At 41.3% G+C, this 17,323-nt stretch overlaps 1 protein-coding gene across 2 annotated transcripts in view; it reads left to right on the top strand.

Moving 5' to 3' along the window:
- Positions 1-17,323, top strand: part of MYO1D (myosin ID) — a 276,727-nt gene that overhangs the window by 111,715 nt on the left and 147,689 nt on the right. For both annotated transcript variants that reach the window (XR_013975215.1, XM_080924358.1), the window contains exons 15-16: positions 6,676-6,842; positions 14,932-15,139. Coding sequence is in view for 1 of the 2 variants with exons in the window: in XM_080924358.1 (XP_080780484.1) it covers positions 6,676-6,842; positions 14,932-15,139 (375 nt within the window). In the remaining variant the exon portion in view is untranslated. The remainder of the gene's footprint in view (positions 1-6,675; positions 6,843-14,931; positions 15,140-17,323) is intronic.

Genomic DNA, 17,323 nt, shown 5'->3' with positions numbered 1-17,323 from the left:
AGTGAGGAAACTGCCTGTCTTGGTCTCTTTGACACTTAGCCAAATGGCGTCAGGTTTGGGGAGGCAGTGAGTCTTTCTTGAGAAGATATAATTATAAGCCTAATCTAAATAATGAGATTCGCAGCCCACATTCACATTGAGGGGGCTTAAAAGGCTTTAACCCAGCAGTTTAGTTTAAGGGAGTTCAGGTCTTGTATTGCCCCAAGCTTCTCAAAGAAGACAACACTATTGTTTTCTTGAGGATATCACCTTCACAACAGACCTTAAAGACTACAGGACACACTGGGAAGAGTGGTGGTGGTGTCCTCTGGAGCATTTGTTGCTCTTCCAGAGGACCCAGGTTCAATTCCCAGTACCCACTTGGTGGCTCACAGCCATGGGATTTTCCAGTTCCACAGAAACTGATTCTCTCTTCTGGCTCCTGTGGGTACCAAGTGCACATGTGGTGCACATCTGTACATTCAAACAAAATACATAATACATAAAATAAATCTTAAAAATTACAAAATTAAGTGACTTGGAGTTGTCATATGCTAGAGTGGGATTAAGCAGCAGGTTCGGGTGAAAACTCCTGCTCCTAGAACAATCACAAATGGAATCCACAGCCAGGGAGATGGCTCACTGGGCTCCAGCCTGAGGATCTTAGTTCCGAACCCAGCACCAATGTCAAAGCTGAGCATGGTAGTGCATCTTCATAATCCCAGTGCTAGGGGCTCGCAGGCAGACATTCTCACTGAAATTCCAGGTTCTGTGAAAGACTGTCTCACAAAATAACATGAAGACATGTAGGGATAACACCCTACATCAACCTCTGCCCTTTGCCTACTTGCATGTATGCATGCATACCACATATGCATGTGCACACCACCCAACACCACCACACACACAACAAATTAGCCTGGAAATAAGAGAAAGAACAAGTAACTGGACAAGTTACAGAAATAGAGCTGAACAAAATAAAATGAAAATTAAAAAGTTTAAAATTATCTAGAATTACACATAGAGCCATAAAATAATAATGGACACATGTAGCGTGCACGTACTCAGGTGCACAGAAGGGAGGAACACAGAGCAACACTGGGAATTCTAAGAATATTATAAGACGCCAACTCTGAGCCAGCCAGGAAGCCAGGCAGACCCCAAGCTGGAAAAGTTAAGGGAAATCTGATGTGACGCCTAATGAAGTGCAGAGCCTCAAAGACACTCATCTGGCTTGCTTTGGTTGTGTGGATAACAGGTTCTCACTATGCATCTTGGGCTGTCCTGGAACTTTCTGCTGCTGAAAATAAACAGAAACTCCTAATCTTCCTGTCTCCAGCTCCCAAGTGCAGGGATTACATGTGAGCACTGTCACACCTGCTTCAGAGACAAGTCTCTTAGAAGCAGCCAGAGAAAAGATAGGTTAGCTTCAAAAGAATGATCATCAGGCAGAGTGAAAGTGACCTAACTAGAATTCCATGCCTCGAGAATGCTCTTTCCACAAACAAAAACAGAAGAAAGACTCTGAGAAAAGAGAAACTGAGTGTTTACCAACATTAGAAGCTGACTAACAGCAGTAAAGATTTGCATCAGGATCCAGAAGCAGCCTGGCAGCTGCACTCTCTGGCTTGTTGGCTTCATGTCTGGCCCAGAGCTTTCCTTACTACCTTACAGTAAGTCCTGTGTGGAAGAGGCCTGTCCCATCTTTTCTCCCCTTCCTTTCAGGATTTTATTGGCAAGCTGATGAGTACTGCCTAGTCAATTTCCCAGAAGTGGAACTCCTTGGGACGCTTCTCCACAGTGTTTCAAGTGTACTATCTTTCTCCACCTAGAATTCAGGTTCTTTTAAATACAGAGAATAGGTCCTACTTTATATACATCTTGATGGCTCTGTAAAATGCTACCAGCAGATGATCAGTAAGTTATTAAATGAATTTGAATTTGCCTTGACTGTTTGACAGTGTGAAAAAAAAACAAACAGATCAAATAGATGTAAACTTAAATGCACTAACTTATAACGAATGCATGCACCATTTCACGTACTTTTACAAGTTATATTTTTCACATAAAACCTAGGGATACAGGTTAAGAGAGTGAGATCACTATGAACTCAAGCAGTTTAGCCTTTCTACAACACTGAGACTGTCAAATTTAGGATTGCTTAGGCTGAGTCAGTCTTGTTATTTATAAGTGAGAGAGGGGGTGGCATTTATAAGCTGAAACAGAATGCTGATTAAATATAGAGAAAGTATTCCCACTAGGTTCTTTATCCAGTGACTTACATCACTCTGCAGGCTGAAAGGACTTCCCCACTTGTTGGTTGGTTGTTAGTGTCTCGTGGTATTTCTGCTTCCTGTATTCAATTGCTCAGTGCTGGTGTGATTCCACTTACCTGTTCAATAAAGCCTCGGGTACGGGCTCAGATGATTCCTTGTACTGACGGCTGTCTCCATGTCACTGCGTGTACACTCAGTTCAATGTCACTGCATGTATTCTTAGTTCAGTGTCACTGCATGTATATACTCAGTGTTCAGTGTCACTGCATGCATATACTCAGTGTTCAGTGTCACTGCATGTACACTCAGTTCAGTGTCACTGCATGTATATTCTCAGTGTTCAGTGTCACTGCATGTATATACTCAGTGTTCAGTGTCACTGTATATATACTCAGTTCAAAGTATTTTCTAATTCACCTCAGAATCCTTACCTCTGAGTCATTCAGAAGTATATTTCTTAATTCTCAAGCATGAAGGTTTCCTAATTATCTCTCTTCTCTTGATGTCTGACTTTAACATTTTACCAGAGGATATTCTCAGTGTGGTTCTTATCCCTTGAAATTTATTAAATTCACCTTCATGTATATTTTGCTTGTATTTAAAGATAGCTTTTATTCAGTATTCTATGTAGTCCCAGTAGGTCAAGTTTGGCTCTCCGACTGTCAGACTGTACAGTATTCCTACTAATTTCTTCTTTGGGTTGAAAGCTGAGTTATGGACTCTAACTTTATGTGCCTCTCTTCATCTACCTTGTGCACTGTCAGTCTTTGCTTTAAATACGTTGTATTTCTCCAAGTTAGAACTATCACATCTCTCTGGTGGTTGATCCACTCTTCTGTTTGAAACATCCCTTCCTTTCCTCCTCACTTTTATCTTTAAGCCTACTTTGTGTAAATATTACAAGTACACAAACGTCTGTTTTGACTAGTGTTTGTACAGTTTCTTTTAGCTCTTTGAGATATGTTTCTTTATTGACTCTGTACGTGTGTGTGTGTGTGTGTGTGTGTGTGTGTAGCACATGCTTGCAGAATGCCCATCTGAAGCATTGTAATGAATAAAAATTTATTTGGGCTTATTATTTTTGAAGATTTAGTCCATCTTAGTAGGAAAGGCTTGGTGCTACAGAAAAGTTCACATCATGGAGAAGCAGAGGCATGGAGGGAAGATGGATGCTAATACTCATACATACACTGTAGCTGTTTCAAAAACACCAGAAGAGAGCACCGATCCCATTACAAATGGTTGTGAGCCACCATGTGGTTGCTGGGAGTTGAACTCAGAACCTCTGGAAGAACAGTCAGTGCTCTTAACCGCTGAGCCATCTCTCCAGCCCCAATTACACTGAGATAACTAGGATGCAGATATGCCGATTCTATGTAGTGTTTCGTGAGCACCAGAACATGCTGATAGATCTAAAGCACTTTGATATTTATTGTGCTTGGTGCTGTTTATCTAGGTTTATTCCCCAAGCAGTGAGATCTTCTATGTCAAAAGGCTGACCAAAGACCTTCACTTAATAGTGACCTCTTCTTCTTCCCCATGGCATTAAGTCTGTTCAAAGTTAATCAGTACTCCATGTCAAAACTATTACAAATTTTACCAACTACAGCAACTTTTAAAAGTAGGATTCTGCATAAACATTATAGTAATATTGATCCTCTGCTTAAGTATACAAAAATATTTTAAATACAAGTATTGATATTTCAGGACCAGATAGCATACCAGTGTGTTTCTTTGTTTGTTTTTGAGACTGGCACTTAATATCTAGTTTTGGCTGGCCTGGAACTTATTATATATACCAAGCTGTCTTCAAACTCAAAAAGATCTACCAGCCTCTGCTTCCTGAGTGCTGGGATGAAAGGCATGGGCCACAAAGCCTATCATCAGTTATCTCTTGATGCATATGTCTTGATGCATAACAAATTACTCTTAAACATAGTGCTTATAGACCCACGTCTCATTATTCCTCATGATTCAGTGAGTTGACTGGGTAATTCTGCTGGCTCAACAAGCAGAGGGCAGGATGTCAGGGATGGGCAGTCTAATGAGTGAATGACTATGGCCTGACTGTCTAGTCATGATCGGGTATCTTATTGATGTAGGGTTTGGCTTCTTTACATGCTAGAGAGACAATATAAAGACAGAGTATCATGGATGCCACTCCAGATGTTCCTTAGTATTAGTAACGAAAGTCACAAAACCAGCCCAGACTCCTACCTCTTAATGGTTTATGCTACAAATATCATGGTAATGTCACTCTTCCATAGATGACAAGGTCAAAATATAAAGACAGGTATGCTAGAGACGAGTCCTCTAATTCATTTCCCCCTGACACAACTCACCAAATTGTCATCTGGTCCATCAAGTTAAAGGGCAAAGTTGCTAATAACATTGATGTTGATTTTAAATGCCATCTTCAAGTGAGGTTTCTGGAGCCCACTTCTGTATGACTTGGATACAATTTTTGAAGTTTTCTTGGTGGTTCTTTACATTTAATAATTTGTTAGACTGATTCACAGAACTGTATAAATTCTATCCCTGTAGCAACAGTGTTTTATTATGAAGGATACCGACAGCCAGGTGAAAAGATAAATAGGCTAACAAAGGCTGAAGTAGGGGCCAAGTACAATGGCTATCTGTCCCCAAGGAGTAAGGCTATACCATTCACCCAATACATCAATACATCCTCCAAGCCCAAGTGTTGTGAGTTGTTAAGGAGGGTTTTATTGTATAGGCATGACCGATTAAACCATTAACCATATAATTTACTCTCCATGCCTTTTATTATGCCATATTTGCTTTACATGTTGATATTTCATAGATTCCTCACTTAGGAACCCATGTAACCATGCTACACAGAAAAGGTGGAGTTAGCAGTCCTTAAAGTTAATGATTACCCAGGACACCTGGTGGGTTCGGTAGATGATCACGTAGGCCTTTGGTAGGGGAGGGAGGCAGAAGAGTCGGAGGCAGAGAGCTGACATGAGAAGACTCAGCCAGTGCTGTGTGTGTCTCATCACCATGGCAGAATGATTGACATGACATCTTGAATGGAGGCAAAATGTATTTTGACTCTTTGTTGTCCCTCCATTATAACGAGAAGAGCACAGTGGAGCAGAGCAGCTGATGTGGCAGCCAGGGTGTGGCATGCTCCGGGTAGCTCCCTTTCCCTTCATGCCAGTCAAGCCTCACATTTCCCTTTGTTAATCTGCTCTGAGCACGCTCAGAGAGAGTGAAGAAGTGCCCTTAATAATCTCCTAGATGCAGCTCAGTCCAGTCAAGTTAACAGTCACAATTTACCATCACTCCAGAAAAGATAATCAAGCTATCTCCAAGGTCCTTCTGAAAGTAATAACTATACCACCGTGACTTTAGCTGTTAAAACCCACCATAGACTTCTAACCTCCACAGCTGTGAGATAATAAAATAATATGTTAAGCCACTAAATTTGTCATAATCTGCTGTGCCAACAATAGGAAACTAATATAGCAGGATTTGCAAAAAAAAAAAAAAAAAAAAAAAAAGGAAGAAAAAAACTTTTATTTTGATGGTGTAGGACCATAATAATCTATGATTATAGCTTCCTTTTTAGGTACTGAAAACTTATTTTCAAGTGTAAATCAGTTGACATTCTTCAAAACTCCCCTACTTCTTAAGTCATTTGCTACTCTGCCCTCCATGCTGCTCAAAATGACCTAACATAGCTACTCAGAACTCTGTCTTGATTGGGGTGCATCTGTGTGTCTGATGGATAATGGATTCAGGGAAGAGAAAGACAGTCCCTATTCTTACAAATAGGATATATTTGACCTCCTTGATTCATCCAGTGATAATTTATTCATTATTCTCATTGCACCAGGATCTATGCCAAACATGGCTTTATGTTTAACAGGAGTTGAGGTCTAATGCCTAGAACAAAATGTAATTGACATAAAGGGGAGAATTTTTAGTGGAGCTTTTTCATAGAATCTCTAATGCCTCTTTATGGTTTTATAATGTTTCTGGAACCCATAAGTGTCCTGCCTTTCAGAAGCACAAACTGCTGCAAAGGTCTAGCAATACCTGACCTCCCCCAGCATGCCATCTCCGTCACAGTTGTTCTTCACACAGCTGCTGGGTTCTTGTCTTTTAAGTTATTCTTTCAGTTATTTGTAAATATACAAAACTGTTTACACGTCCTAACTCCTTGCTCATTAGCTTTAACCACTTTCTTCTGTTTCTAATGAGTCTTGAGCAGTAAAATATAAACCGCTGGTTACATGAGAGCTGCTTCAAATTGAAGCAGAAAGGAAGAATTTACAGGAATATGCCCAAGGGGTCAGAGGCACTGAGTGTCGCTCAACACAGCTGACACTAATGACACGCTGGCTCCCTTGTCTGGTCCTGAGTTCTGTCACAGCTTATTTCTTTCTTTCTTTAGGAGCCATACTATGTACGTTGCATCAAACCCAATGACAAGAAGTCCCCGCAGATATTTGATGATGAACGCTGCCGCCATCAGGTCGAATACCTGGGACTCCTGGAGAACGTGAGAGTGCGCCGGGCAGGGTTTGCCTTCCGCCAGACCTATGAGAAGTTCCTTCACAGGTAAGGGGAGAGAACACAGCAGAACCCAACAGCACTCAGAATTATCATGACACAGCAGACCACAGTAGGCCATCTGCAAGCATCTATCAAGTGAGCAGAAACGTCAAGGAGATTGCACATGTGAGAAATTATTCTCCAGAATCCACATCGTCCCCGAGTTTGTTGCTTATAAACCATGAAAGAAAGTGCAGTTATTTTGATGGAAATGTGAGGAGCATGGATCTGGAGTCTTATCCAGGACTCTACTGTAATACTTCCTTCCCATTTGTTCCTATGCCAGATGCTTCACTTCTTAGACCTTATTTCTGCATCTATAAGATTAATATTAAAATTTCATTGAGTGGTTATAGAAAGAATTAGGAAAAAGTCCGAGTCCCTGGCACACAGTAAATACTCACTGTTACTACCGCTGCTGGTACAGGGCTCTCATGATTCTAAGTTAGGTACCGAGGTTCTGCTATTAGACTGACCGGTCTGACTCTTGGGCTTATCACTTTCTAGTCATGTGACTCTTTTTCATAACTCAGCTTCCTTGTATGTGAAATGAGGATGAAGTAGTAACTGTCTTGAAGGACGGTAGATAACTGGGATGAAGGACATAAGGCACTTAGAACAAACAGCACCTACCTAGGAGTCACTGAGTGGGAAATGGTGCTGCTGTTGATTTAAGGATGGTAACGACAGTGACTCTTGGCAACTGGGAGCTTGGGAAATGTTTTCTTTTTCATCAGTTGAATCATTTTAAATATGTAACCATTTCCAACATTCTGGACTATAGATCACACACACACACACAGTGGGTATATAAATACATAAGACTTAAATCAGGGGCTGGAAAGGTGGCTCAGTGTTTAAGAGCACTTGCTGATCTAGAAAGCCTGAGTTTTCTTCCTAGCACGTACCTGGGTGTGATGGTTTGAATAAGAACAGCCTCCATAGGCTTGTATATCTGCATGTTTAGGGAGTGGTACTCCTTGAAGGAATTAGGAGGAGGAGGTGTAGCCTTGCTGGGATAGGTGTAGCCTTATAGGGGTAGGTGTGTCCTTGTTGGAAGAAGTCTGTCACTGGGGATAATAGTGGTTGTTGTGGTTTCAAAAGCCCATGCCAGGTCCAGGGTCTTTCTCTCTTCCTGCTTCCTGTGGATCCAGATAAAGAACTCACAGCTATTTCTCCAGAACCATGTTTGCTTGTGTAAAAGCCCCAAGAGTTGCTGTGGTCATGGTGTCTGTTCACAGCAGTAGAACACTGAGTATGGCAAAGGGATAGCACACAACCTTCTGTAATTTCAGTCCCACAGATCCAACACCCTCTTTCAGCCTCCTTGGGCAGCCAAGCACACACAAGCACATATAAACGTAAATAAAAAATAAAATTAAAAACTTAAGAAAATTTTAATGTGTGAGGTCAGAGGAGCCTCTAAAGGTATAACACTTCCAGAGAGAACGGAAGTATACAAAAGTTAGAAGAGGGAAGGCCAGACAGAGGGAACAGCCAGCAGAAAGAGTGCAACGCTTTAAGAGTCACATGAACGGTATAGTTTAAAGATGCTAATTTTCTGGCATGAAGTGCAGTAGCAGAGAAATAGGCAGAGCCTGGCTTGTGTTGAACTTTGTAATTAGACTAAAGCATTGAAATGTTGAAGTTAGTGAGTTTTAAGCATTGAGTAATAATTCTATATATATGTTTAAGTCACCATGGTGACCACATGCCAGGAAAGAAAAGAAAAGGAGATGTTTAGAGATTCTGCTACTGCGGGAATCTAGAAAAGATAGCTTGCAAATAGTGTCTTCAGCAGTGTGCTACTGTGACATATGGGTAGTGAACACACTCAGGATGCATTTGGAGCTAGGTGACAAGGCTGGTGTACACAAATGGCCTGTGATGAGTCAGGAATAGAACAGAATGGAAAAATGACAAGTAGATTTTTGGTTTGAGCATCCGGGTAAACACTATCCTGAATAAAAGTTTGAAGTGGCCAGAGAGATGGCTCAGTTAGTGAAGTGCTTCCCACTGAAGCTTGAAGAACTGAGAGCAGATTCCTAGCACCCACATAAAAAGCCAGGCACATGCCTATAATCCTAGTGTTGGATGAAAATAGGAACACACAATGGGTTTGCTGACCAGCCAGTCTCTCCAAGTCAGTGAGAGACTGTTTCTCCAAAATCTAAGGTGGGAAGAAGAAACAAAAAGGAAAAAAAAATAGAGTGATTGCAGAAGATACTCAATGCCCAGTTCCCACACATACCTCCACAGCACATACATGTGCACCTGTACACACACGTATATGAACATGTACACCCACATAAATACAAGGAAACAAGTTTCAAGAAGAAAGCACAGAACAAGACAATGATAGAAATAAAGATTATTTGCTTGGGCTGGGGCAAAAAGTTGTGTTTGGAAGGAGGGCCTGAGTTTGTTCTCCAGCAGCACTTCAAAAAGCCATGTGTGGTAGAGCACACCTGTAATGCCAGTGCTGGACAGACACAGACAAGAAGAGTCCTGGGGCCCACTGGCCTGCTATCGGCCTAGCCTGTGTGGCAAGTTCCAAACAAGAAAGAAACTGTGTACACACTATTGCAGAGAGATCATACCCAAGATTACCCTGTGGCTTCTACACACATATGTGCACTCACACCTTCATACACATGTGTCTGCACACATGAACACACACATTATTTTCTTGCTCTGTTACTTTAAATGCCTTCTAAACATCTAAGTGGAAACTTTGGGTACTTGGAGTTCTGGGAGGTAGCTGGGCTGCAGATAAGAGAGATTAGAGTCTTTAGGATACAGATATGAGCCCAAGAGCGGGTAGAGAAGAGGAGGAGATCTGGAGTGGTATTTAGATTTGTGGTCTAACAATAAGGAACCAACAAGAGAAGAAAAAGAGTAACTCCTGAGACAAAAGGAAAACTAGAGGGTATGTGTCACAGAACCCCATAGGTGATGGCATTTCAGACAGAAACCTGTGCCATCATATAAAATGTTGTTACACAACCACTCAGAAGTCAAAGCTCTGCAACAAGATTTATCAACACAAGAGTCAAAGAAGAAGAGGGCAGAGCCTGGTTTGAGCAGGATAGAAAGTGGAGTCTGTAACAGTAACAGTTCAGGAGAGTTTGCTGTACATTGGGAACATAAAAAAAAAAAAAAAAAAAAAAAAAAAAAAAGACCACAGCAGCAGCTGCAAAAGGACAGGGATAATTAAGAACCGGGGAAATCCCATGGCACATCCGAGGAGGTCTAAACTAGTAAAAGCATCCTTGAGGGGGGTAAGACAGGATAGAATCCCAAACTCGAGTATGTCAGCCTGGAATGGGAGCAGAGGCATTTTGCCTGTGACAGTGGGTGCAGTCAGAAGATATGGCATGTCAGATGCAGGGAGTCTTGAAGCTTCACTGGTAGTAAGATGCAGTTGTTTCTGCCTGTTTCTGCTTTCTCGGTGACATGTGAGACCGGATCCTGCATAAGGGTGAGCATCGGGAGGCAAGCAGAGGGGAAGTGAGAAAGAGCACTTCTTTAGAGCAGTGGGTCCCAACCTTCTTAATGCTGCGACCATGTAATACAATTCCTCAGGTTGTGGTGGCCATCGACCATTGTTATATTTGATACCACTTGATAACTGTAATTTTGGCACAGTTGATAATGTGAATATCTGGTATGCAGGATATCTGATATGTGACCCCTGTGAAAGGGTCATTCAATATCCCCAGGGGTCTCAACCCACAGATTGAAAACTACTGTTCTAGAGAGCGAAAGTAAGTGGGTTTGTGCCATAGGCTTCCCGTCAGAGAGAAAAGAGGTCCTGTTGGAGATATGAGGTTAGAAACATGAGAAACTACCTAGTCTCGACAAATTTTCTCTACAGCATTTAGAATTCAGCCACATGTGTACATGGGAGAGCACACCAAAGAGATGTCCTTGGCTAGAATGAATAAAACTTTATAGAATAATAGCCTGGAAAGCTGGAGTTCAATTTAATAGTAATCAAAGTTATGCTTAAACCTGATCTATTGTTCTTGTTGAGATCACATCAATCTATAGGCTATATGGAAGGAGTGTTTTCATGAGTGGAGATGTGTTCCATGTGAGTCTTAATTTCAAATGGTATCTGGTATCTTTCATTAGAAAGTGTCATGGTCCATCTTTATTACACAGAAAACTTGAACAATTTATCAGTTACAGTGTTGACATGTACAGAAAGTCAGTTAAATCCTGAGCATCATGGAAGTATCCTACAATGGTAGCCATCAGAGGGGTTGGGCTGGGAATGTATTGTCCTATGATACAAGGGAAGCTGTGAGAGTGGTTGAGGTAACAAACAGTAAGTAAACATGGCTTGAAAGGAAAAGGTACTCTGTGAGTAAGCGGACCTTTACCTACTCTTCGTTTTCTTTTGGACCTTGTAACTTTCAACTCAGAGGTGGTAGCATGTTCATTTGAGGCATGAAAAAAATAGTAGTCTCTAGAATACATCTTGTAATACTCATATAAAAACAGAAAGATTAAAAAGAACATGCAAGGGGCAAAGTATTTGCCTTGCAAATGTGAGGCCCTGAGTTCAGATCCCTTGCACACATGTAAAGGTGGGTACAGTGCACACATCTTACACCTCAGTGCTGAGAAGGGGTCAAAGAAAGGAAGATTACCCACACCTCAATGTCCAGATAGTCTCAATAAAAAATGGCAAGCCTCAGGTTCAGAGAGAGAGATCCTGCCTCAAAAAATTAGAGAGGGATAGAGGATGACACTTAGTGTTGATCTTTGACATACATGCACATGCACACACACACACACACACACACACACACACATGCATGTGCACAAACACCATGTCCCATTCCCACAAACCTATACATTTTCAGTAAGCTTCATTTCTACCCCAAACATCCTTAAATAGTGGAAAACATATATATGTATGTGCTGGTTGACTTTTATTGTTAATGTGATATAATCTAGAGTTAGCTGGTAAGAAAGAAGTTCAGCAGAGGAATTATCAGATCAGATTGGCCTGTTGCTGTGTCTATTCCTTCATGGTTCTTGTTCCTGGTTCCTGCCCTGCGTCTTTGCTCTAACTTCCCTCAGTGATGGAGTGTGATATGGAAGTGTAAACTGACAGAAACCCTTTTCTTTCCTAAATTGCTTTTGTCCGTGGTGTTTATCACAGTGAAAACAATAAAATAAACTGGATAATCTTAAAATAGCAAACGCACAGCCAAGATGAGGAGTCAAAGAGAGGGATTCTCAGTGGACCTTAAACATGTGTCTTATTCCTAAGTATTAAATGGAGGTGCAGAAGCAGCCCGTTGTCTCAGTGATAAGCAAGGACAATCTAGAAAAGATTGATCTGCCTTTAAAAAGCCATCCCAGGCCAGGCATGGAAATGTATAGTTGTTATCCCAGCACTGGGAAGCTGAGGCATCAGGATTGTTCAGACCTGGCCTACGTAGTGAATAGAGACAAGCCTGAGCTACACGGGAAGGCCTAGGGAGAGGGAACAAGAATGAACGAATGGATGAAGAACGGGTCCAGTGTAGCCACATGGCTAGGAAATTGGCAAATACAAGCAGCCACATCCTCAGCTGCTGTGAGGGACGCAAGGCCCATCTAAAGTGGATGCAAGAAGTAAAGACAGAGCAGGGAAGAAGCACTGTTCAAACAAACTCAATAAATGCCCAACTACTGAAGAGATTTTAGTATATTTAACTGTTTCAAGAAAATTATAACAGTAGTCAATGGCTTTTTTAATGGCTGTTCTGTGTACTAGGCACATTTCTAAAACATTTTATATATTTGTTTTAAGTTACTGAAACTAGAAACCATGAGAAACCGTATCTTACCTCATTCTGTGTGGATGAGGAGACAAAGGTGCTACAATCATTGACTCTAACAAATTGTGCTGGGGAAAATGGATATCCACTTATAAGAGACTGTCGCCCATCCTGTACCAAGTCAATTCAAAGTGGATCAAAAGCCTTCATATAAGAGCCAAATCTTTCAAATTAGGCAAAATACTACAAGATCTAAGGCTAGGGAGACGGCTCATTGACGAAGTGAAAACCGAATTTGATCCCCAGCACCAACACGAAACTGAGTGTGGCGGTGTACATCTGTAATCCCAATGTAGCCAGTTAGTGGATTAGACAGGAAGGGTCCTAGGAGTTTGCTGGAGAGCCGTTCTGGATAAAACAGCAAGCTCCAGGTTTACAAACTTCATTTAATAATTTAAAAGGAATTTTGATTTATGTTTATTATTCTTAATTGTATGCACGAATGTATGCATGCATGCATGTGTGTGTGTGTGTTTCTGCGTATGAGTCTGTGCACCTAAGTGAAAGTGCTTAAGAAGGCCAGAGACATCAGATCCCTTAGAACTGGAGTTAGAAACAGTTGTGAGCAACCACGTGGGTACTGGGAATTGAATCTAGACCCTGTAAAAGAGCAGTCAGTGCTCTTAAACAATAAGCCATCTCTCTAGTCTTCAAGAGACCTTGATTTTAAAAATAATATCAGAGAAAGCAACAGAGGAAGAACCCTGACTTCAAGCTCTGGTTTCTATACATATATGTATTGATGTGCACATAGCAGAAAGGCAAACACAGGCCATGAATTTATAAACAGAATCTAAACAAGCCTTAGGAAATAGAGCAAAACTTGACAGTGGTAAGGTATCAAATTAAAAAACTTATGAAAGAATGTCTACTAATTATTATCAGACAGATTGATATCTAGAACATATTTTAAAACAAAGCCATCAAAAATTGCAAAATAAAATCACTTAAATCCCACCCCAGCATGATAGCTCTCTTCAAGGAAACCAGGTACAAATAGTGGGGCTGCAGGAGGAGAAGGAAAAGCGCGCACTGTAGTGGGTGTATGAATTGAAACCAGCATCAGGGGAGTCTGCAGGGAGTGTTCTCACAGAACATGGTCCAGCTCCATAGTCCCTGTGTGTATACTCTGAGAATTAGAAATATTCCTAGGAAGCATGAAATCAGCCTTAGGAACCCACCAAAGGTGGATACAATTCATTTTCAGGAAGTTGGATGTGATTGTGCATTTTGAGTGAAGTAACCCAGACTCAGAAAGAGAAATGTTTCTGTTTCCTCTCCTCTGTAGAATCTTGGAGTGAGAGAAGATGGAAAGAAAACTAGAAAGAGGAGATGAGGGAGAAAGCTTAGGAAGGCAGTAGGGTTGAAGAGTCTACTGTATTCAAAATGAAAGAGTCTCAGTGAAACCCATTATTTTGTACAACTAATATGTACTCTTTAAATTGTATTAAAAGAAGGAAAACATATGAGTACCAGGAGGAAGCATCAGCAAAATACTCTATGACCTGAATGAGTATGAAGAAAATCTCTGTAAAATTCAGATTCAGTATCAGATAAAATGACTTAATTTAGCTACACGTTAGTGCAGGCAGGGTTTTGAGATGCTCCCCCCCCCCATGTGCTCATGCCGTGTGTGACTCCCTAAAATGTCTGCAGAAGCTCATGACTGCTTTCAACAAAGCAGACTATGATAAAAGTGGTGGAATGTCACTTGGAGGTTGTGATGTGTGACTTCTGTCTTTCACTTGTGAAAAAGCTGTGGCTTAAGGAGTGTCTTTGTGACAGACTCAAAAGGCAAGGTGCTGTTTAGCTGTAAAAATGCGATTCATTCTCCTGGGCTGACCTAACACGGCTTAATTTTCTCCTAGTTTTAAGAGTTTATCCAAAGATTCCTTTGATTCCTATTATTCATGTGCATTATCAGTTCTGGGCTTCCTCAGTGCGCTAATTAGACCCCCAGAGCAGCGTTGAGAAGCCATGATGACAGCATCCTTGCTTTGTGTCTGTAAAGAGAATGCTTCCTAGGTCACCTGCTTACCGATGGCATTTGCTCTACATTTTTGGTGAGTGGCCTTCCAAAGATTATGGAAGTCGTTTTTAGCCTTTGTTTAGTAAGAATTATTATGAAGGAGTGTTTTAGTGAAGAGATTTTTATCTCATCAGGCTGATGAAATTCTCATCTCTTAACAGTTGGCTAAGGTTTTAAACGACGATACAATTTCCTTTGGTTTGTGCCATCTTCTTTCTTCACCCAGGTACAAGATGATCTCTGAGTTCACCTGGCCTAATCACGACCTTCCTTCAGACAAAGAGGCTGTCAAGAAACTCATAGAGCGATGTGGCTTTCAGGATGACGTAGCTTATGGGAAGACCAAAATTTTCATCCGAACGCCTCGGACGCTGTTCACCTTGGAAGAGCTCCGCGCCCAGATGCTCGTCAGGGTTGTCCTCTTCCTACAAAAGGTAGCTTCGTGTTTTATAAGCAAGAAGGTCTCTCTGTACACTAAAAAACTTTGCTAAATGTTTTTTTCTTAATTCAAGAACTATGTGCAGATGGTACTGTGTGGGGGTCTTTGAGCACTTCACCTTTTCTACCTTCACACATGCAAAACTTATTTGGCTGTGCCACTCCAAAACTTGAAAGATATTTCATCCTCTGATGTTTAAAGTTAGGTATCCTGTTGGCCTACTTTTGCAGCCCAACATTTTTTCCTCAGTTTAAATGCTTAAAGGACTTTTAAAAAATCTTGTATTTCACCCCCTGGCAGTGGACAAAGAGACACCTTGTTGGTGGTTGAAGGGCAGAGCGGATGGCAGCCCTGTGTTCATCCTAGCATGATGCCTGGCTTAGAGGCCAAAGCTGTCTCATGCATAGGGCACATGATAATTATATATTTCAAACGTTGTACCAGAATGTTTGTGACCATCCCATAAGTAACCCTTACCTCACCACTACCTCAGGTGGATACCGAGTCCACACCTCGTGGACTTGCACCTCTCACCATTGATCTGTTCAAGGCCTTCTCATTGCATGTGTTTGTTAGTCTTATCCCCATGCCTTTTCATCATAACTTCCACATTCAAAAAGGTTATATATGTGAACAAGGCACAGTGGCTCACGCTTGGAATCCTAGCACTCAGGAAACCCAGGCAAGAGGATCACAAGTTTGAAACCAGCCTAGACTTCATGATTAGCCTGAGCCACAGAAAATGTCCTTGTCTCAAAAATAAATAAGTATGGCCAGGTTCCTATTCAGAAATTGTACAACCACAACCTGCTGGTTATCTAAATGAGGGTGACTGTGTTACCCATATTCCCACCAGCATGGTATTGCTCCCTACACCTTATCAGACTACTCAGTAAATGATAAATATTTCAGAGTGTTTTAGGTTCTATTTACCTGATTACCATTGAACTTGAGCATTTCAATAATTATTTGGGGAGGGGAATTATTGCAAATTGCCTATTTATCTTTTTTGTAATATTTTTATTTTTTGAAAATTTCATACATTGTGTTTCCAGCACACCTGAATGCACACACTGATGCACACATGCACACACTTGGACGTACACACACTATCCATCATCATCAGCTTCTCTCCTTACCACCCTTCCTACCCCCACAAGCTTGCCTTTGAACTTTGAGATTACTTTTTTCCCCTTTTTCTTACCTATCAAGCCGTTTGTGTGGCCTTGAGTGTCTTAACCTACACTGATATGTCGTCAGTCTGTCTGTCAGGCCACATCACTGAAGGAAACTGACTCTCCTCTCAGTAGCTGTCAAAGGCCAATAGCTCCTCAGCCAGTGGTGGAATTTCACATCTATCTTCTTTCCTCAGTGCTGAGATTATGTATAGCCTGCAAAGGTCTTCCACATGCTGTCACATATGTTAAGTTCATGTGTACATATATCCTGTTGGATCTGGAAAACATCGTTTCTTTGATATCATCAACAACCTCCAGTTCTCACAATCTTTTGGCCACCTCTTCTACAAAGATTCCTGAGTTGGGGGGAGGTGATCGAAATGTCTGACTTAGAGATAAGTATTCTTCAAACTTTATTTTCATATGTTAACCAGTTAGGGCCTCGGCACTAGTTTTCATCTATCACAGGAGTTTGTCTGGTGAGAATTGAGAGATACTCTAAAAGTATAGCAATAAGCCATTAGGAATTAATTTAATACTGGTCTATTTAGCAGAATAATAGTATTGGGTTTCCCCTACTGACTATGACCTATCTATCCACAGGTGGTTGGTCCCTTTAGTAGTGCCAGATATGAGTTCCATCTCATAGAGCAGGCCTTTGATCCAATCAGAAAGTTGTTGATGACTCTCCTAACATTCATGACTATTATACCAGTGGGTCTGTCTTGTCAGGCCAGGCTCACAGGGTTCACAGCTTGCTGAGACTAATGCTTGCTCTTCTCCTCTGACATCATGCATGGCGCTTTCCACACCATGACACCAGCCTGTAGAAATTAAGCTTCCAAGTTAGTACCAGCTCGATGTTCCCATGTTCCATGACTCAAGAATGCAGTGTCATCAGCAATAGGGTCGTACTGTTAAGTTCTGGGGGATAGCCAGGAGTGCTGGCAATAGTTTTTAATGCTTGGAGTCTATGTGACCCCCCAACAACCAACTCTAAA

This window comes from Micromys minutus (assembly GCF_963924665.1).
Source record: "Micromys minutus genome assembly, chromosome: 10".
Lineage (NCBI taxonomy): Eukaryota > Metazoa > Chordata > Mammalia > Rodentia > Muridae > Micromys > Micromys minutus.
This window is presented reverse-complemented; position numbering and strand designations above follow the sequence as displayed.